Raw genomic sequence first — 23,192 nt, 5'->3', positions numbered from 1 at the left:
CATTATTTTTCATTCATGTTATTTTAGTACCTGCTGAGCTGATGGCAGATGTTGCACACTGATTATTGTGCTCCACATGATAGAATTATGCGAGTCTAGTTAGTATTAGTCATCTTTCATAGGTCCAGTTTACTGGTGCTTCCTTTTCATATGCTCTGCCTCTCTACAAAGTTTTATGAAATTCTTGCTGAGAGGGAGGCAGACAGTCAAACAACAATGATCACATACCTCCATAAACAAACAGTTCGAGCTGCCTTTAATGGCTTCATCTGAATTAGATCGTAGAGAGACTTACAGAGTATGCAGCAGTTGAGTTTCTGGGCAAGATTCAGGTATTTCCTGCTCTTACTGTCAAATTGTTTTGTTTCATTATTATCAAGTCTACCTAAATGTATTACAAGACAAACTATATGCAATTTAAGAGTTAATGTGAAATTTCCAGAGCGGGCTCAGCAGCTGACAGTGTTCAGTATTAAAAAAATATCATTTTTAAAAGGAATTTGTGTAATATTTTATTTCCTCTTTGGCATTCAAAACATAATCAGTCAATGATTCTACAGCATCTGTCTGTCTTTCTGTTGTTTCCCATCTAGTGTTTGATATTTCATATTATCAAATATCCATCGACTTCATGCCAGGCCCTCTCGCAATCCCTCAAGTTTTAGCTGCTGCTTCTGATCAGCTATTTTCCATTTCACTGCCCAGCCAGTGTTCAGTGTTCCTGAAATTAACAGGTAACAGCACACTGAGCAGGTACTCTGGGAGACTGGTTCATGGCGTTCGCATTATCCAGCATCTGACCGGCCAAAGTAGGAAGCTGTCTTGATGTTTTTACCCATTTCCTGAGGATCAATAAGGCTTTATCTTCTAGAAACCACTGTACTTTAAGAAGGCATTTTTATGAGGAGTCATGAAACCCTTCGAAAATTCATCCATTTTCTTCCGCTTATCCGATTCAGGTTCGTGTGGGGGGGTGCTGGAGCCTATCCCAGCTGTCACAGGGTGAGAGGCAAGGCACACTCTGGACAATCTGTCGCAAGGATAATAAAGAGACATTCATGCTCACATTTACGTCTACGGCCAGTTTCGAATCATCAGTTAACCTAACCCCACACACGTCTTTGGACTACATCCAGAGTACATGCAGACTCCTGGATTCAAACCCAGAACCTTTTTGCTGTGAGGCATCAGTACTGACCAAGGCACCACTGTGCCCCACCCCCCTCCCCCCTTTGAAAATATTGAGGTTAATTTAAAAACGATGAATAATCAAGCCCAGTAGGACAAATGTTATGCTGGCAACATGGAAGCTAGGAAACAGCTTGTACACAACACAAGCTGTTTGTAGCTGGAGCTGGATCTATGGAATTATATTGGATCCTTCTAATGGAAAGTCAGGCTGCACAGCTGAGTGGCCAATTGTGTGTCACAAAACAGTCGATTGCTTTTAGTGGGATTGATGCTCTTTATCTCTCTTAAAGTCACTTAAGATTTATCAACTTTTTAATGATCGCTGAGAGACTTTTAGAGTGGTTTAGTGCCTCTCGGGGTCAGTAAAAGAAAATCCTGACCTTATAATCTCAGAAATTTTAGCTGCTTTACAGGGAACAAGACGGAAGGACATCAGAGTTTCACATCCCATTAGGAAAGCATTAATATTTCAAGAGGATATTTTAGAGAACAGAATCCACCAAGTTTACCAAGAATATTATTTCTTTATTTTGCATTTATTTTATTAATCATTTGGACCACAAAACATCAGAAAAACACCAACCACAACATCCCAGCAGCAGTTTCAAACCTGACAAAATTAGTTTTACTGGGGGCAACATAATTTTGTGGAACTTTAATAGTTGAAAAATTGTTGAGCTGAAACAATTTTTTAACTATTAAAAAAGCGGACATTTATTTTTGTTAATTTCGCTGTCCAGTGGTTTGTTGCTGCTCGTAATAATAGGACACTACAGTAAAATAGGACTAGGAAAAAAATCTGTGGTTGCTCGGTTATTGCATTGAATGTTTTTGCTGAGACCTGTTGTAAGTTGTGGTAAGCAACTGGTTGCATGTTCAACCTCTTTGTTCAACTGGAACTTCAGGAGGTTTATGCTGGAGTTTACTTCTCCAAGGATTACTGTTGGTGTTGTAGCAACACAAAATGTGTGAGCATCAGTTTCAAAATATAACATGTACCATGAAGGTATGCAGCTGATCACCATTTTTTGTATTGCATGTACTGGTATTTTGATGCAGAAATGCTGGAAATATTTACTATTTGTGGAAAAGCTGAGTGATTTGTTATTTGATGGGCCTAGTAATATGTCTGCTGAACTTCTGGATGTAAGAGCTATGCGCCCATTTTCAGTTCTTTCACCTAGTTTGATTTATCACTGCAGCGGCAAGTGTCTCAATCAATGAAAATGTATTCTGTTGGTGTGTCACTGAGGCAGCTGTGATACAGCCTGTGAATTTTCTGTAAATATCAAACGGCATTAGTACGCTCCACAAAACTGCAGCTCCACAGTAGCACCGAACACTGATTTAATGGGTGTTTTGGGGCTCCTACAGGGAAAACCAGATGGGACTCTTCTGGAGGCACCACTTACTGAAAGATAGTGTGCAGCTTTATCTTGTCATCTTTCCAGTCAACAGATCCAAATGGCTTGTTAATGTAGACAGCCACAGCCCGTCACCTGGCTCTATAGAGGCCATCCTCTTCAGTCAAGCTAACAAATGTAAATGGCAATTTTGTTTTCTGGCACTGTGTTTTCGATAGCCTTTTTCACACTAATGACTATGCAGAAACACAAGCAAACTTGCTGTATACACATGAGTTATCAGTTAAAATGTTTTCAGCTTCCTTACTGATATAATCCACAAAAACAATAATAGACATATTTCTAATGACAGAATATATACGCTACACAAAATACAAACTGTCATATTTTACAACTCCATATCTTTACCTCCACACATCAAAGTACCTCCAGTTTTGTAAAAGCTGAATAAGCATGAAGTAGCAACTTATTAATTTGCTGAAATTCAACATGTTCCTCTTCTTTGTATCTCATGAAGATATTTTATATCTTAAAAGTGCTTTATGTTTGGACATTGCTTCAACTCAAACTGTTCCACAGTTTTCACTCCACACACAGAAACAACCGAATATTTCCTGGCAGTTGATTTTTTTTTTTTTTTTTGCTCTGAACAAAATTTGTGCCGTCTGGAATTCCACTAGATCTGCAAATTTCAAGCTGTAAGAATAGTGAGTTTGCATGCTCCCCATAACCTGCATCGTGACTGATGTGAACTGCTTTTTATTTGAAAAGTGAAACTTAATTACTTTTATAGTTTTCAGCCCCTGGCCTCTGCACAATAGCTTAAATAAGGTGAAACCAGCGAAAAGAGAATATGGAGTGAGTAATGCCTGCTTTGCCCTGTTTATTACTGCAATACTTCGTGATACTTTGGAATGAATATACAGTATTTAATGAGTGTAAACCAAAACAGTTTTTGTGTCATTATAAGCGTCATCATTTCTGTTTTTAGTTGCATTGCTTTAGTCACAGTGGGCTACTGACTCAGTTTAAAAAAAAGAATGTGGGAAAACAACTGCAACACGAGTGAAAACCTACAGACAATTATCAGCTCAGTCTGCTGCTGTCCTCAGCTTCGTGGTGAATTTCATCTTTGTTTAGCTGCCTTGTTTCTCACACTGCATTGTATTCGTTTTGTTTAGCTGACACACAGATTTGTGAATATAGTGAAACATTTAGCAGCTACAAAGCTAAAATATGGAGAGACCAAAAACAAGATAATACGGACCTTATATTTACTACATACACAAACATGACAGCTTTCAAATAAGCAGCTTTCTGTTTCTAACGTACAGGTAAATGCTTATGATTTAACTGTGAAACAGCTGCTGAATTGCATAAACTACTAATAGCTAATTTGTTAATAATATATTCATATGATCATAATCTATTCCTCTTTGGTTTATTTAGAAAGCTTAGGTTAGCTATACATGATATTATGATGCTTTAGAATGCTTCAGGGAGCACTTAAATCAGATAAATATGAAGTACCAAGAATTTGTTTGAAAATACTCATCACTACAGGCTCTTCATGAGTCCTCACCTGTGAGTTGTTTGTGTTTAACTCCTCAATAATTATTGTAATAGAAAATGGGATCCACAGCTTGTACTTTCTGCAACCAGAGGGCAGAAAAAAAGTGAGAAAAGGACTGACATAAACAAAAAAAACCTCTGTGATGATGCGGTGATGATACAGTGCGGACATAATAAGCACAACTGCTTGAATTAAGATGTTGCCGTTGTTTCAGACTGAAACTCCAGATAAGACTGATTTATTTATTCTCACTGTAACTCCTGCAGCCTTGTCTTTTTGCATACAGAACCAGTCAAATGTTCTGACACAGTGTGTGTGTGTGTGTGTGTGTGTGTGTGTGTGTGTGTGTGTGTGTGTGTGTGTGTGTGTGTGTGTGTGTGTGTGTGTGTGTGTGTGTGTGTGTGTGGCTGGTACTGTATCTTAGACAATTTCTGCACTGAAAATATACACCACTCAGCCATAACATTAAAACTGTTCTGGTCGCGGCATGGAGACAGGACCTCTGGGGGCCTTTGCGGCTGGGTAGATGCAAAATTGGATTGGGATCTGGAAAGTTTCAAGCTGCGTCAAAGCTTCGGGCTCTTTGTTCTGCTCCTGGAACCACTCCTGAGCATTCTGGGCTGTGGCAGGATGTATTGGTCTGCAGTGATGGGTAGTATACAGTACAGTATGTGAAAGTAAAATTCACATGAATGAATCCAAGGTTTCTCAGCAGAGCTTTGTAATGAGAAACTTCACTTGTCAGGTCTGTTTTTTTCCTATTACTTTAAGTTCTTTTAGGTTACAAATTAGCACACAGTTTTTTTCATATTGAACCTTAACTTGAACCTGGAAATCCCTTGAGATGTTTTTTTTTTTATCATGAGAGAACCACATTTCGAAAGTTGTGAACTTCTGATTAGATAAGTGAACAATTTTCCAGGGATGCCTGATTTATTGAACAGCAAACCATTTCAGGCATTGTGAGGGGTTTTGTTGGGCCCATCACAGTAACCACTGTGGATGGCTAACCCACTCTAATGTCTTTGTAATATTCTCTTGTCTCTCTGGTTTTTGTACCCTCTCGTCCTCCTCTTGTGAAGAGACCAAGTTTGGGTGTAATAATAGCTCATAATGTGGTTGCTGTCGTCTCCCCGGTCCACCTGACAGCAGATTCAACTCAGTACGTGCTCGCTGTCTGAAAGCTGCCCGAGGAAACAAAACACATAAACAAGAGGATACATGTGGCTGGAGAGAAACTGTGCTAACCAGGCAACCCTCACACAGTCACACATCACACACTCCTCCCTTCTTTGATAGACCTCACAATTGAGCTATTATTGTGGTTGTTATCAGCATTTCCAGCTGTTCCAAACCCAAAGCAGAGCACATCTGCTAATGTGTAAACAATTCAATAAACTTAGAATTAGTGGCTAACTCACTTATATTGGTACACGTTTGCGTGTTAATAGGCATTTTCACATTCACAGAGCCTGGAAGTCTCATAATTAAAACACAGTCTAATCTTTCATCACATTTAATAAGCAGCAAACTCTGAAATTCAGTTATGCTGAGTATGTTTTTGTTTTGTTTGTTTTTTTTTAAATTGTCACAATGTTATGTAAGTGTTATTTAAAATAATTGATAGCAGTTTGCAAAGAGCCATTGCGGTTAGATCAGGCCAAGAGGAAGTCCACTGGAGATTGAATCAGGTAGATAACATATGCATCCACTTTTGTTTATAAGCGTGTCTTAGCAACTGCTCAGAAACAGTTCATAAAGTCACTGATTGGATGTGTGCTGATGATCACTCAGGCAATGATGCACACATGCAAACGGGCCTGGAATTTACAATCAAAGCGACAACTGGTTATTAAAGGTCCTTTTGTGTAGCTCAGGAGCAAAGAGAGAAAACAATGGCAGTGTGCGTTGACAAATGAGACAGCTCGCTCTTGCAGATGAGACCACTTGTTGCTGTGTGTGTGTGTGTGTGTGTGTGTGTGTGTGTGTGTATTACCTCTGTCCATTTGGGGAAAAAAAATTCAGGCCTAATATTAAAGATTATGTAATTTAATTGCACAGAAACTTTCAGTGAAAAACTAAAACCTCTGGGGTTAAAAAAATGAAGCCGGGGAAGAAGTAACAAAAACTTTCATGCCCATTTGAGATTAGTTTCAAGAGTGAGTCAGTCCCCATAGATTCCCATGTTAAAGTATCCAGATTTATGCAAGTAAAAATCATTTCTTTTAAAACCTTTAAGTATTTCTTTTAAGCCTTAAATCTTTCAGTGCAATGGCGGTCTACGGATGCACTATATTTCATTAACAAGGATCCCAACCCAAAATGTGAATGACAATCTTTTATTGATAACAATGAACTAGACCAGAGGATGCGGTTTGATGGACGCCTCGTTGGGGATTGGCAGTGGCTCCCCTGCCTGGCAGGTCCCCTGATACCTCTGAGAGGCTGACAGCCAAAGGGTAAAAGGGAGGAAGGGTGGGGTAAAGAGTTATTTGTGTCTGGGTTGGGGTCCCCGCTCCTGAAATTCAGATAAATTACCTCCTTATAAAAGATGGATGTAGCCACCACGATGTCACCCACAGGTTAGTGAGGTCACAGCTTAAGGCCTCGGGCTGAGTGTTTTGGTCATCTCCATCTTGGTGGAGTGATAGCTGCATCTGACTGGAAAAATCACAAATTAGCCCTGCCCGAGAATAAGGTCCACCCTGCTTTATTATCCCTTTAGCCATAATTTACAAAATGAGCATTAAACATTAAAAAAAAAAAAGAGAGATCTCTTAATTCCTTATTTAAACTCAACAAACATTCAAAAACTAAAAATATTTCTCATCTGTCATGTCATTGTTTGTTTTTGACATTCTTGCCTAAAAGAATACTTATCCCTTGACTAATACTGTACGAGTACACCTGAAACTGCTCTAAAATACTTACTCAAGCAGTCCCATCACACTGCTGCTAAAAGAGGTCCCTGTGGGGCTGCTGAAGATTTAAAACTGTTCTCTTCATAATCATTAGCAGCACAGCACTTGTAGACCAAGAGGGCTTAAAAATAGAGCGAGGAGAAGAAGAAAGGCTGAGTCACTGAAAGAGGCTGCTGTGATTAAAGATGAAGGAGGGAGACGTACACTCAGCCCCAAAGTCACAAAGCGCCTGGAAACTCTCTGTGAAGAGACTCCAGCAGTTTGGATTGGAGAGGCAGGTAGTTTTAGCTCATAGACAGACGTCAGTAAAACGACTTAATAATTTAGCCCAGTGCCAGTTGTTGACAGTATGGATTTACATGCATTTTGTGTGAAATATGTGAACTATTCAGGTCTGAGGTGAGTGTGTTTACATGGACATGACTATTCCCGGAGTCGACTACAGGATATGATTTTAGGAACAGGAAACACAAGTCGCTTTATAACAAACAAAGAGCTGTTTAGTACTAGCCTTTCCATGCCTGACACTTGACCAATGTTTGACCAAAGCCACTCTGATATGTTGGCTGATAGGATAAGAGAGGTCAAAGGCTTAATTCAGGAGACTCTGTGGAGCACCTTTGGAAAGGCTGAATTATCAATAGCGCTTCAAGTAGCGGAAACAGAATGTGAACATGCTGCCACTATAAAACCAGGAGTGGAAAAGGAGGAATATGATTTCACCCTCAGTCACCTGAAGGAGCTGCTAAAAACTGCAAAAGAGGTTCATTGGCACTGAAAGAGGTGGATCCCTCGTGACACTCAGAAGGAGATCCAATATCTGCTGACAGGTCTGTAACAAACTGGTTTCCAGGCCAGCAGAGTTTATTCATGCAAGGCTAAAAGATGATGGTGGTAAAAAAGGAGCAAATTTTAATTTCCCCAAATTATTCCCTACCTACCATCAAGTTGAAACCAACATCCCTTCCAAAGTTTGTTCGGAATAAACAGGATTTTTTACAGATGGAAAAGGGAAGGGAAGCACTTCAAAAACAGGGAGGACCAACGGGCTCGAAGGTAGCAATTTAAATTGCTATGGCTGGTGGGCCTTGAAGTTACCCCCACCTCAAGTACAACACTGCTCAGCCAATATTAATCAATTTGGTCGAAGATATCATCTTTCACCCTCTCCTTAAAAAGTAAACTGGTGATAATACAATTATCTAGAGACTGAGGCTCACGTGTGAGTTGAGAAACTATTGATTGCAGTAGTTTGACTGTGCCCCCCCGATATTCAGTATACTGATTTAGGCAATGTGATTTATCTGAAACAAGCTCCCCTCCCTTCAGGGCCATCTTTCCCTTAAGCCAGCTTCTCATTGGCTGCCACTTGTAAACAGAAGGTTTGAACAGCCGGTGGGTGGGGGCTCTGCACTCACAGCCACAGAGTTGTGTACCTGAGATGACCATATTGATACTCATTAACATCACACAGAGCAAAGAGTGGGAAAATAACTGCCTCAAACCGTGTGTGTTTAGAGCAGCCTGAAGTCTGAGCTTTTGGCTCACTGCGATTACTTGAACACTGACCTCATTATTTGAAACGTTGCACATGTGTAATCTGAGTATCTGTAAACTTTGGCTATGTTTGATATGACTGTAAAGAGCTTCATATTCTGAAAGGTTCTGCACTTTTCAGATCCCATATTGCCCGGCAGCCTATAAGCTCGGGGACAACTGAGTGATCCTCTGAGGACCCGCAGCATCCCACAGCATCTATTTTCATTACTAACCCCATGCTGCGACTTTGCCCTTTTCAACATCACAGCAGCCATTTATGAGCGACTCCTCTGGGCCACCACAGCAATCCTGCTCTCTATATAGCTGCCCAGAGAGACCATCTATCCCTTCTTCTTCCCATCAAGCCATTTAGCAAACACTTCTACTGACTATGGATGTGTCAGTCTGTTTGTTCGTCCCTGTCTGCTATCTGCTCTCAGAGGTGCCTAAATCATCAGCTTTGGTATCAAATAGTCATTGAAAGTAATTTATTAAAAAATGCCAAACATGCACAAAAAAGGATTTTTTTTTCCTTAGGTTATATGGAATATGAATCAATCAATTTGGAGTGATTACCTTAAGTCTCTTGTCATAAATCTGTCACCTTGTGGTATAAATCCATGCTCATCCATCATATTGGGGATTTTAAAAGTGGAAAAAAAAGAGCAGCAGCTACACTGCAGTAAGCGCTCATTCCTCTAAAACAACAGAGAGAAATTGAACTTTTTACTCTGAGAAGAATTCATTTCTGCAAATGCACATTTTCTTTATCCGCCTCCTCCTGCAAGACTGAGGCTTCCTCAGTCTAAGAGGAAGTTTAAAAAAAAAAACAACAGTAACATTATGTAATTGTTCTTTTAGCAAGCTTGCACAGCTCTCCTCATCCACAGCTAGAAAAAAAAAATCACTTCATTTGTTTTCTGTGAATTTCCATCTAGACACATAACCACTGTGAATATGCAAGGTAAGTGGGTGGGTGACATTAACAGAATCTGCGCAGGTTACAGTTAAAGACAGAAGTTCATATTTTGCTGGCATTACAGACTGAAGCCTGAAGTTTTCTGGATCACTCTGGGACAAAATTCAAGAATAATAGTTTTCTTACTTTTGGTAATGAACCTGATTTAATGGTACAGGAATGACCTTTTAATGGAAAGCACATGTACTTTTGATAAAGTTCTATACTGTCTTAACAGATTGATTAGGTGAATCATTTTTTATGGTGCATTCAAAATTATTTAACGAAAACTGTCCAATTTTTCATATTTCATATAGGTATAAGCTCCCCTTATGCCTATTGTTTGGTACGGCTCTTCAATGCAAATATCAACTACAATAATCAGCTACTCATATGGCAGCATTTAGGCATGATGACCTGCTGAAGTTCAAACTGAGCATCAGAATGAGGAAGAAAGTTAATTTAAGTGAGCATGAAGGTGGCGTGGTTGTTGGTGCCAGATAGTCTGGTCTGAGTATTTCACAAACTGCTGATCTACTGGGATTGTCCTGCACAGCCATCTCCAGGATTCATAGAGAACAGTCAGGAAAAAAGAGAAAATATCTAGTGAGCTGCAGTTCACTGAATGAAAATGCCTTGTTGGTGTCAGAGGTGAGAGGAGAATGGCCAGACTGCTTTGAGCTGAAAGGAAGGCAACGTTTCACCCAAGGTATGCTGGAGAGCATCTCAGAACACACAACACGTTAAACCTTGAAACAGATGAGCTGCAGCAACCACAAGACCACACTGGGTGCCACTCCTGTCAGCTACGAACCGGTGACTGAGGCTAAAGTTGACAGTTTCTGGGGTGAAACTCAGATGGTAGCATTGGACTTTGGCATAAACAGCATGAAAGTGTGAATCCATCCTGTCAGTTCAAGCGGGTGTGAAGGTGTGAGGGATATTGTTCTGGCACTTTGGGCCCCTTTTTATTATTGTAGGGTCTTTACCTTAGAATATAAAGTGCTGAGGAATGTTTTCAGTATCTTGTTGAATCTATGCCATGAAGAATTAAAGCAGTTCTGAAGGCAAAATCATTTGCAGCCGGGTATGAACAGGGTTTAAATAATGAAGTGTACTGTGTTGGCACAATTTATGGTTTATACACCAATTACCCAATTAATCAAGGACATAACTGCAAGATTTAGTATAACAGTAAAAACTACTAGTGAGGTTCTGCAGAATACATTTAACTGAGATTAGAGACTCTTTTCAACAGCTTCCTTGTATTAGTGACTTTTATAGACCGAATAATTCATGGAGAAAAAAAAAATAGTTGCCAATCTACCCCTTCTACAGTACATATGGTGACATTTATTTTAACTATATGCGCTTGTTCTGTTCATTTAGACAAGTTAAAACAATGTTATTCAAATCTTCCTGAGACATCAGAGACTAAAAATCTGTTCCTTTCCATGAGAGATGCAGGGCGGACAGATGGAGACGCCTGATAGTCTACAGCTACATATGCTTAGAAAGGAAGAGGAGAATTAAATTAACCGAAGGCAAGTTCACTCTGGAGTAGAGCCCATATTCAGCTGTTTCTTTGTGTAAGGCAGCCTTATGTGATATGAAACATTTTTGTATTTAAACAGTTTCTTATCTCACCGAACCAAAACCAAAACCTGATAAAATGGTACACAAATGAATTCATGAAGAAAAACCAAACAAAAACTGTATGACTGTGTCCTACATTCTTCAGATGCTATAAACATTTGCCAGATGACAACAGTCTTTAATATCATCTGTTTTTTTGCTTCATGATAGATATGAAATTTCTGTTGCAGAACAACAGGAAGCTGCTTGAATTGCTGCCATCATTTTTTTAAATGTTTTTTTGTTGTTGTTTTCACTTTAATCAAGTACATTTAGCAGAACATCCCTAAAAGATTATTAGCAGTGATGTTTGGCACAGATATCAGGTCGGCATCTATCTACTTATGCACCTTATCTAGGACTCTGTGTGTGTGTGCTTTTGAGAGAAATCTACCACATGTTTCCTGGCCTTGAAGCAAAAACAGATAGATTCACTTACTGAACTGCCAGCATTAAAACAGCCTGGCATGATGTCTTTTTACTCCAACCTAATGTAAGAGCAGCCATTTTAATGATGATCTATGTAAAAAAAAATAAACTCTTTTTCCATAGCAAACAGCTGCTTTAAGACTCAAAACTGAGCCGCCAGAATGGCATGTGCCTCAATAAGCATCACTGTTCGGACTATTTTTAGCTCTCTGGCAGTGTGCCAGATCAAATACAGACTCTAGAGTGTTCATCAAGTGCATTTCATCAAAGTGAGACACACGCTGGAGGAAACCACAAGACTGGGTATGAATAGTCATAAACTGCTGTGCGTGCTTTTTAAAGAGGAAAGTTCCCACGGGGTCGTAGGTTGTCAGGTTCAAGATGAGGAGGATAATCAACACTCTGTCAGTCACACCTGATGAGGTCAGAACCGCCATAGAAATCAAATTATACTTCCTTTTGCTGCAGCTTTGCTTTATGCAAATAAAAGCATCCTTCAGTGATCTTTAAATGGACAGCAGATACAGTATGTCTGCACTCGTTAGTTACTAAGGAAAGCTTTCACAGGGTGAACAGCGCAAAACAGAAGCAGCCAAGCTCTCTGTGGTGTCACATAATAAATGTGTATTAAATGTTTATTAGAGATTTAACTTAGACATTAATTCCTCCTTTAGATTAGAAGATATTTTGTTATATGTATATACAGTGCTCAAAATTGAGGGAAAACATCACTTCAGAGTATAAGACAGAGTTCAATCTGTCCAGTTAGAAAGCATAAAATATTGTGAATGCATTTCACCCGCTTTTCCAAATTAAAGTGACAATAGGTGCAACAAGACCTTCCCCAAAAAGGGACTGGTTTTGCAGGTGGTGCCACCGACCATTTCCCTCTCCATATCTCTCCTGGCTGATTTTTCTCTAGTGTCCTTTTCACTACTGGTGGCATGAAACAGTACCCGCAGCCCACTAGACAGTTTGTCCAGAAAAATGTGCACGAGAAGCCTGCTAGATTTAATTTTTCAAAAACAAAAAAATAAAAACTAAAAAAATGAGCAAAGTCTTTACATACGAACAGAGGACCCGGGCGAGAGCGTGCAGCCGGGATTTGCATTACATTTAATTGACTGACTGTACATAATAACAGCTGCAGTATTTAGAGCTGAAAAGAGTAGTTCTGCTCACACTTTTTTTTTTTTGTCTATAAAGATTAAGGTGACACAAATTCAGGCGACACAGTGACCTGTTTGTAATACAAAACAGGTCATGAGCACTAGAGACCACATCCTTTACACAGTTAGCTAAAATCAAGATTATAAACTGTTACAATGATCTTTCTGTTAATGCACTGGCTGCTTGGATGCACTGTAGCTAGGCAGCAGCAACATTCAAGTAAAGCCACTTATATTAATTTTGTGCATTAAAAAAAATAAAAAAAAACATTTATCCAATATATATGTGTGTGTGTGTGTGTTTTTAAGACGAGATGTTTATGAAAAAGGCTGCATGTGGGATTATACCAAAGTCCCACAAAAAAGAAGCTAACTGTTAGCTGAGCTCATCTATGATTTCATTCTCCTCTGTTTATCAAACAAAAGCAATAATGCAAAGAAAAGCTTTCTGAGTGGCAGCTTTTGAGAGAGGACAGTATTAACCTGTCTGAGTCATAATCCCACCTGTATTAAAACTGCAGCGTCGCTGGCACAGCTGCAGGCTATTTTCAGAGTGACAAGCTCAAATCTTCAGGGCAGTGAAATCCAATGAAATTCAAATAATTTATTTCAAAAGCAATAAATATCGCTGTGTGTACATACAGTATATGCACACAGTATGCATACTGCAATTATTCCTAGTCTATTCAGACCTAACAGAGATCAAGTCTTTAGTTTTGAATGAGTTGCATTTTTAACATTTTGACTGGAATGCGCTGAATTTAAAAATGAGAGTGACCCGGGTGGACCACAGAGATTTGAGGGAGTCAGCAGCTCTGAGCTGCCACAGGGTCAGAGTATGGCCATCACATTTAAACGAGGACTTTTCTGAGAAATAAAGAATTTTTAATGTAATGGTTAACGTATTTTCTTCTCTCCCGGTAGATCTGTACTCCTGACCTTGTGGTGTTCCTGGCCTGCACCAACCATCGTTTGAAGGAGAGGCTGCAGAAACGAGCCGAGCAGCAGGGACGGCCTGATGACAACCCCAAAGCCATTGATCGCCGCCTGACCAACTTCAAACAAAACACCATTCCTCTGGTCAAATACTTCCAGGAAAGGGGACTTATTGTTACGGTAAGACTGCTGAAAAACTGATTTTTGGACAAAGTATGTGTATACAGTATGTCAAACTAAAAGAAAGAGCAACCTTAGGTAGTGGAAAGTAAGGATGTGGAGTTCAGTGGTGGAGGGGTGAGCACTGCTTCCAGCTTTAATGCCAGAGAAATTAAGTTCACATTATCATCCATCCATTCATTATTTTAATTGCTTCAGCTCAGGTTTCCGGAAGAGTTGGTCATATCCCAGATGTCAAAGGTCAAAACAAGTCTATTACAGCGCTCTCACAGAGACATACAACCCTCTATGATTACATCTACAGCTACGGCCAGTTTGGAACCACTGGTTAACCAAAAAAAAATGCCCATCATTGTGACTGGAAGCCACAGCCATACAACAAGAAAGTTTCAAACCCAGAACTTTTTTTTTTTTCTTCTGAATCAAAAGTTAGACACTACATCACCATACCAACCTCTAATTCACATTATCACAGATGATATTTTATATTCTTTTTTTTTTCTAAAGCATCTTTAGGTTATTGGGAGTGGTCGAGCATGATCTACAATTTGTTAGCAATCTAAAAAGCAGTGCAGCCTAGCTAATAAAACACAAGTTTATAGGGTGAGGTTTAATTGGTAGCCATTGGGTGATGGGTGACTAACAGGTATGGGTGTCTCTTCAGCCACTTCTTTGTGATTTAACACTAATGACTTAATCCCAATACACATCATTCATCACATATAATTGCAACCAATTTAAAAACTACTGCAGCCTGTGAGACTGTTGCCATTGGCCATGCCAGTCTTAATGCCAGGTCATTAAAATGAAGGAAAGGTTCTCTTTAGATGCAACTGGAAAAAAAAAACATGAGTCCTATTAAACAATGGTAAATGGACTAGTTCTTATAAAGCGCTTTTCTACTTGAACATTCAAAGCGTTTTATACAACACATTTGCATTCACCCATTCACTTTTTCTACATCTAAGTGCTTTCTATCTACCATTCACACACATTCACACTCTGATGAATACATCAGGAGCAACTCGGGGTTCAATATCTTGCCAAAGGATATGTTGGTATGCAGACTGGAGCAGCCAGGAATCAAACCACTCCAATCCATTTAATAGTTGCAGAGATACAATTTGAATGAAAGGGTAAAATGTAATTTGACGTGATTGGCAGGTCTGCAGGCAAGATCAGTGTTATCATTCTGTCTGACCGTGAGGGTGCTTCCCTGGATGCACAGGTGTAAGCCCATGCATAGTAATTATGTTAAAATGCCCAAACATATTCATTGTCATTCTTACCACACACACCACAACGTGAGTGTGCAGACAAAGTCAAGTAGGTTTCCAACCTGCGTTTGTTAGCTTCTGATTGTTTGGAGTTGCAATGCAAGCTGCTGCTGTGGAAACAGAGGGCTCAGTGTTAACTAGAGACCTCTGGGATCTTCATCTGATTGTGTGGTTTGGTGCAAAGTGGCATCGAGTTAGCCTTGGTATGTGTGAGTTGAGTGCAAATAGAGATATTGGCTCCTGCAGTCAACAGCCCACTATTCTGGTGGGAGTCTTATTGATCTGTCTGAGTCTCAGCTCAGCTCAGCGTCGCCTTCTTTGTGGCAGAGGGAATTCTGTATAACTTCTCTACAATATTATTGTGAGAAAGAGACTTTATTTGCATGAATTTGGATTCTTGGGGCTAATTTAAAACAAACGCATGCAATAACCCCCACTGGATTTTCATATCAACACTAAAGATAAGGCTGTTTATGTAGAGTATTGGGCCACTCTGCCTTCCTTTAGCTTCCTAAGGTACAAGACCAACAGTAAAAATATCAGTCTCTTAAGGAGTCTACACATTAAAATTTGATTTGTTTGCTTTGTTAACTCATGTGTTATAATATTATTCTATTTTTAGCATGCTATTTTTATACTCTACTTATTTTCTTTTGGTCTGACCAGCTGTCCTGTTTCTTCACACTTCATGAATCTCATTTCTGATTATTGTCTTTTTTTTTTCTGTTTTCAATACCGTATACCAGCACTCTGCAAGCTTTTGTTTGTTTGTTTTGCATCCAGTAACCTGTTTCTTTGGACTGTGGGGAGAAAGAACAGCAGTTTTTAAAGTATTCATGAATACACAATTTCCATCTTGTGGACCCCTCTATGTGTTACATTGTTCAAGTGCAGTCTTCTTGAAAAATGGTGAAAGACACAACATGGATGAGATGTGATCAGTAAGTTCCAGGAAGGGGCAAAAATAGAACCCCACCTGATTTAAATTTGGCCAGTACCCGCTTCATGGTCCTTTTTCTATTGTAGTTGTGTCTCTGCAATGCTGGATCTTTTGCAGCGTTGATTTTTCAATCCATCCATCCTTCCATTTTATTCCATTTATCCAATTCAGGGTCGCAGGGGGGGCTGGAGCCTATCCCAACTGCCACAGGGGACATCCTAGACAGGTCACCAGTCTGTCGCAGGGCTAACACAGAGAAACAGAAAACCATTCACACCTATAGAATCACCACTTAACCTAACCCCACAAACTGCATGTCTTTGGACTGTGGGAGGAAGCCAGAGTACCCGGAAAGAACCCATGCAGACATGAGGAGAACATCCAAACTCCACACAGAAAGGCTCCGGCCAGCTGGTGGATTTGAGCCCAGGATCTTCTTGCTGTGAGGCAACAGTGCTAACCACCACTTTTGACTGTTCAAATTGATATTTATTTGGGAGATGTGGCAAGTAGGGTATAGGCGGTTGAGTGCTGGTGTGGCCAAGAAACTGTGTTTTTAATGCCCTGTGTGGTGGCACTGAATGTTCTCCCTCAGACACCTCAGGACCATACAATAGGACTCCACATTTACAGTTTCATCAGGTCAGATGATTTCATGGTGCTCAGGCTTGTGACAGCTTAAAAAAAAACAAAAGACTAGTATGGTCCTGCTCCAGGTTAGAATCATGCATTTCACTGGGCATGGGCACTGGACTCATTCAACTGAAAAATGCCGAAAATTGCTCTCACTCCTGCTTCCTTCACTAGGATTGATCCTCCACACAAACAATTTTTAGCAAAACTGTCTAGATCAAAACCCATAGAGCTACTCCAGAAGAATAACTTTCACCCAGAAATATGCAAAAACACAAGAACCTGTAACCTGAGCAAAATGGACAAGTCCCCAGTTATGTTATTCCCCGGCCTGGATGACGGCAAACCTGAGCATAATGTAGAATTAACTCACCCCTTTCCCACTTCAAAGGAAGGAGCAGTGCCACAGAAGCATTGTAGTGTGTAAGAATACTTGTATATATATTTTTTGGTATATATATATATATATATATATATATATATTAGGGGTGGGACTCGATTAAAAAAATTAATCGAATTAATTACAAGCTTTGTAATTAATTAATCGAAATTAATCGCATTTTAATCGCATTTGAGAAAAAGTTCGTTCTCCGTTTAACAGCTGCTTTTACACAGCTGTGCTTCGCACTCACGGTTGCTAGGCGACATGAGCTACGCAGAGGTGACGGCAGCTGATATGAAGGCTAGCCGCTCACTTCCGGCCTTTGTGGTGTTCGTGGGCTGCGAAAGACGTGGGCCGGGTCCTTCGCAGGATGCGGCCCCTAATTTGGACATTCGTCGATATAATCTGTATGCCGGGAACTCGTGCACTGAGAAACGTTCCACGGTGCAAAGTGCGATTAAAATGCGTTAAAATTTTTAACGCGTTAATTTCCCCATAATTAATTGATCGAAATTAACGCGTTAAAGTCCCACCCCTAATATATATATATATATATATATATATATATATTTAAAATCGTGGTGGAGGGGTTTGTGTGTCCCAGTGATCCCAAGGGCTATGTTGTTGGAGGGCGTCTGATCACTAGTAGGGTCTCCCAAGGCAATTTGGTCCTGGGTTCAGATGACCCCTATAAGAACCAATAAACCAGGCCCGGGGAGTGCCTGGTGGCTGCGGTGCGACACTTTACCTACCATCAGTGGAAAACAAAATAAAATACAGACTTCTTACATTCCTCCAGAGGTGGGAAGTAACGAAGTATACTTCCTTTCTGTACTTAAGTAGATTTTTCAGGTATCTGTACTTTACTTGAATATTTATTTTTCTGACAACTTTTTACTTTTACTCCCTACATTTTTACAAAAGTATCTGTACTTTCTACTTCTTACATTTTCAGACAGACTCGTTGCTTTTTAACACGTCAGAGAGAAGTTTGCATTTCCGGTCAGTGCGCCGTCAAACATCAAACGATCTGATCCTAAACGGAGGAACAGTAACACATAAGAGACAACCGTACTGGCATATCCTCCATCACCGGAGCTTATCGGGTACAAAGGGATTAAATACGCAAACCCATATAATTAATGTCTCATTTATAGCGCAATAATCAGGGGTTACAGCGGGCCGGACCGGACATAAACAGCTTAGCTAGCGCTACTGAAGAGGAGCATAAAGGGAGTAACGTGTGGCAGGTAAATGCAACGTTTCTAAATGCTCAACAAATATCTGCAAACACACAAAGTGTGTGCAGTTTGTCATACAGTGTGTCTGCTAGCTAAAAGAAGAGCTGCTGTATTTCAGGGAGAGAAAAGAGAGAGAAGTTCACTCAGAGATGGAGAAAGAGGACAGGAGAGGAAGAAGAGAGGTTAGATTAAGGACTGCAAAACAAGTATGCTGACTTTGTGTTATTCAACGATTGTATGAAAATACTGCAGTGTAGTACCTAAAACTTTTTATATTATTACAATAATATACAATATAATGAGGTTCAGGTAGCTTACAGAAAAATAGCAGGTAGAAACGTCCTCCAATAAGCTACTTTTACTTTCTTACTTTGAGTACATTTCAGAGCCTGTACTTTTTTACTTTTACTTAAGTAAAGAAGTTGGATCAGTACTTCAAGTTTTACCAAAGTATTTTTAACACAAGTTATTGTACTTCTACGTAAGTATAGAAGGTCAGTACTTTTGCCACCTCTGAGAATAAGGGAGGAATGGCACTCCCATCACTTTACTTTCCCACCGCCGAGGTTCCGGAGCCGGAGCAAGTTCCCGTGCCGATCCCAATGAACACCGGCGAAACGCTTAAGAACGGGCCCGCGTTCCCACCGCGTTTCTGTGAACTGCTCCTTTACGTATGAGTGTGGGCGGGTCCTCTCTGGACACGGAAGCTGAAGCGCACAAACGTGGGAGAACATGCTCTCCTTTCTTGTGCTGCAAATACGTGTTACGTCCAAACCAAACTACTGCAGCATCTGTGTCCAGCACAGAGGGAAACACAGACAGCGATTAGAGCAAGACGACAAGTACGCACTTTGTGGCCTTTTATCTGTGATGTGAACTGATGCAAAGCAGCAAGTTCAGCCTTAGAGCCACCTAATTCACAGCCATGAAAATCGCTTCGCTTTTCTCATATAATACACATGTAATATGGTAGAAAACTTGACGTTGAGACGGCAGAGTCACGCACCTCTGCCGCTTTCGGCACGGGTTCCTGGTTCCAGACCAGCTAGTTTGCGGGGCCGGAATTGAACCCGTTTTTCGGCCGAGCACCGAGTGTTTCGGCGGTGGAAAACCCGCCTAACGGTTCAATTCACGGCTCCGGCTCCGGAACCCTGTTGGTGGGAAAGAGGCTAAAAGACTACTATGTAGCTAAACAACTGAGACCACTTGTGTGTCTGTGTAACTCAAATTATTTTGCCAAATGGAAAGAAATTGAAGAAGCAACAACAAATGAATATCCAATTCAAGAATTAACTGGTCAAAAGATTAGAACAGACAGAATAGAAAATTGGAAAAAATCCATTTATAAGCTAATATCTTAAATTATAGAACAAGACAATACAATATAACAATTTAAAGGACATGGTAGGACTGCTGATGGTGTGGATATGACAAAAGACTTCATCCCCAACAGGTTGGATGTAAGGTTCAAAGAGTGGGCTTCGCAAGGTTTGACTGCATACTGTATCCTGCAAAGTCAAGGGAAAGTGAACAACTTTCAAACATTGAAAACAAATTATGGGTTAAATAATAGTGACTTCTTTAGTTTTCTTCAAATCTGAAACTATATTGAAAAATTGTTGAATACAAAAGAAAAGTATCAAAATAATCATTTGATTAAAGTATTTGTGGATGCCTATATTGCAAATAATAATCATAAAACAATTTCAAGACTTTACAAAGGTCTCTGTCAATCAAAAGGAACATTGTGCCACGTCAAACAAAAATGGGGAAAAAGAGGCCAATTTATCAATATCTGAACTGGAATGGACATTAATCTGTGAGGCACAATGGAAAACTTCCCACTCTATGATATGGAGGGAATTTTGCTGGAAGAACGTGGTCAGGTTTTTTTAAAACTCCAATCCAAGGAAGAAACTTTACTAAATCAGCAAGCTGTTGGAGGAAATGCAGAGGACAAGAAGCAAACCACTACCACATATTTTGGACATGCCCTTTGATTGTACCATTTTGGAGAGAAGTCCATAAAATTTTAAAAGTGTTCCGCATGGACATACCATTTTAGCTGAAATCAATGTATCTAGGTTTACTGCTTGGGGATAATGTGACATATAAAATTAAATATTTGTTTCAAATTTTGACTGCAGCAGCCAGGATAGCCATTACTAGGAAATGGCTCAGCCCCCAAACACCAATGTTAAATGAATGGTTTGACATCATATATGACATTTTCAAGTTAGAGAGAATAACATTTAATATCAGGCTACAACAAGACAAATTTGAGGACAAATGGAGTAGATGGATTGAGTTTATCACAACTATAAGGGAAGATTTTATTTAAACCCGATGTAAATGGTGATTGTGTTAACTTTCATTTTTGTATATATATGGATGTACAGCAATGACACACCCCATGGGTTATATGTTATGTCTAAGTGTCCTTTTTTTTTAGGTTTTTTTTTTTCTCTTTTTTTATGTATTCATCTTTTTTGGATTAACAAAAACTTTGAAAATAAAGAATTGCAAAAAAAGAATTAAAAATAAGGACTGCAAAACAAAGTGAAGTATGCTGACTTTGTGTAATTCAAAGATTGTATGAAAATACTGCAGTGTGATAAACAGGTTAGCTTGTTGTACTGTATTTACAGTAAAGCTCTGTGTTGGTGCACAGAGGCTGTGTTCATGGTCAGAGTTACATCAGTGCAGCAGAGATAAGTTTGAATCAAAGCTGCTGATGCTGAGATTCATTCACTGAATCCAACATTTATTCAGCCTGTTTGCTGTCAGTGTAGGGGATGGAGATCAGCTAATATAGCTGTGAAATACTGGGTTACATCTTTGTGAATTCACTTCATCCACACAGAGCAGTAAACCTCAGAGCAGCAGCAGCAGGCCAGCTGATCACAGCCTGCACACCAACATCATTTACTGGAGCTCACATTAGAAAGTTGTGATTCTTCTCCCCATGCAGAACCACTACAGCTGATCTTAGGGTTCCTCCACCTTCTGAATCCCACTGTAACCCCTGAGTATCCTCATGTTTGTGTTTAGGTGGAGGCACAGTCACCCTCTACTATGGAGGACACAGAGAACAGAGCTGTGTTTAAATTCCATTTCACAGCTTATGTCCTACATAACAGATTCAAACGGAATCTGTAGGACACAGAATTGGAACATTTGTGTTGTCATGTAATATATAATGAGGTTTGGTTAGCTTTACACAAAAATAGCAGGTAGAAACATCCTCCAAAGAACTACTTTTACTTTCTTACTTTGAGTACATTTCAGAGCCTGTACTTTTTTACTTTTACTTAAGTAAAGAAGTTGAACCAGTACTTTGACTTTTACCAAAGTATTTTTTAACACAAGTACTAGTACTTCTACTTAAGTACAGAATGTCAGTACTTTTGCCACCTCTGCATTCCTCCTTGACATAAACAGGAAGAAAATGTGTTAAAAAAAAAGTCTTCCCAGGCCAGACTAGTCAGTCAATTTAAAGGAGGCCCCCCCGAGTTTCCAGAACAAGGGGAACAGTATCGCCCTCAACTAGTAAGGAAAAGGGACTATTCACACACATAATGGTCTAGGGTTGCAGAAAATATCAATACTACTCATGATGTCTTCCACAAAACACCTCCTCAAAAAACCGCAAATATAAGAAAACAGGTAAGAAAGGTGTTAGAAAGAATATCAACGTATAAAAGTGTTATGGAGTGTTTTGCTTTCATTTAATGCTAGAAGGCGTAAACCTCAAAGAGTGCTACCAGTTTCAGTATTTAATCTGAGCTGTTACGATGAAATGATTTATTTCTCTAGAATTAAAAATAGCAGCTTGATAGCTGCATGCCTGTGTGGTCAAAAGTCTGTTGATAGCTAATGTACATTTTTGGCCTAACTACTTTAATCACCATCAAAGGCTGATATAATATTACCCAGCTGCATTCTGTGTCCTCCTTTTTTCCTGAAGCGTAATAAAAAACTTTTCATCTTGAAGTTAAACCCTGAATCTGTTGAGTCACGATACTCAAACAATCCTTGTGTCCTCATTTTTTAATCAAAGCACTGCAGACTGAGTTCCTAAGAAAAGCTTTAGATTAAAAAAATAACCTTTTAATATAAATGCAATTCTTTCAGAGAGAAAATGTTACATAACAGCATTAAAGCACCAAGACAGGGGAACCGCAAAAGAAAAATACAAATAAAAGGGCATGGTATGGGATTGATTTTTTTTTAAAAATACAGCATCAGGCTGAGAAGTGTATTAAAAACTAATACTTTAAATGTATTCTGACATGAACCCATAATCAGTGTGAAAGTATGTCTTAATTTTAACCTAAACATGACAAAATAGCAGCACAAAAACTAAAAAAATTTTAAAAATTAATAAATAAAGACATGTTTTTTTCTTACTGAGGCTCTTAATTTTTTTTAGTTTGATTGCAGAATAAAGCATGTAGACTTGGCAAGAGTTTTTCATTCTGCTGCTGGAGCCTAATATAACACCTAATGTAACACCTAATGTATCATCAGATTTATGTTGGTTGATCACTGGAATACAGTGTAAAGAATGCAGTAAGAGTTGAAAAGCACATTAGAGCTGAGTTCTGGTATCTAATTATCAAAGTATCTGTACTGACGTTAAACTGGATGAATTTTCTGCTGCCTGCAACCTTTCAGAGAATTCTCCTCATCTTCCCGGCATTCCCAGTGGAGTCACCTTAATTAAGACACACTGAGTTCGGTGTCTTTTGAAGCAGGAATGTTTTCTCTCACACTCTAAAAATGTTTGTGAAGACAGTCTGTGCAGTCAGCTGCTCAGTACAT

At 39.5% G+C, this 23,192-nt stretch overlaps 1 protein-coding gene across 1 annotated transcript in view; it reads left to right on the top strand.

Moving 5' to 3' along the window:
• ak5 (adenylate kinase 5) overlaps positions 1-23,192 on the top strand; it is a 117,110-nt gene that overhangs the window by 19,574 nt on the left and 74,344 nt on the right. The window contains exon 6 of the mRNA XM_030751787.1: positions 13,704-13,895. Coding sequence (XP_030607647.1) covers positions 13,704-13,895 — 192 coding nt within the window. The remainder of the gene's footprint in view (positions 1-13,703; positions 13,896-23,192) is intronic.

Source organism: Archocentrus centrarchus, chromosome 17 (assembly GCF_007364275.1).
Source record: "Archocentrus centrarchus isolate MPI-CPG fArcCen1 chromosome 17, fArcCen1, whole genome shotgun sequence".
In the NCBI taxonomy this organism is placed as follows: Eukaryota; Metazoa; Chordata; class Actinopteri; order Cichliformes; family Cichlidae; genus Archocentrus; species Archocentrus centrarchus.
This window is presented reverse-complemented; position numbering and strand designations above follow the sequence as displayed.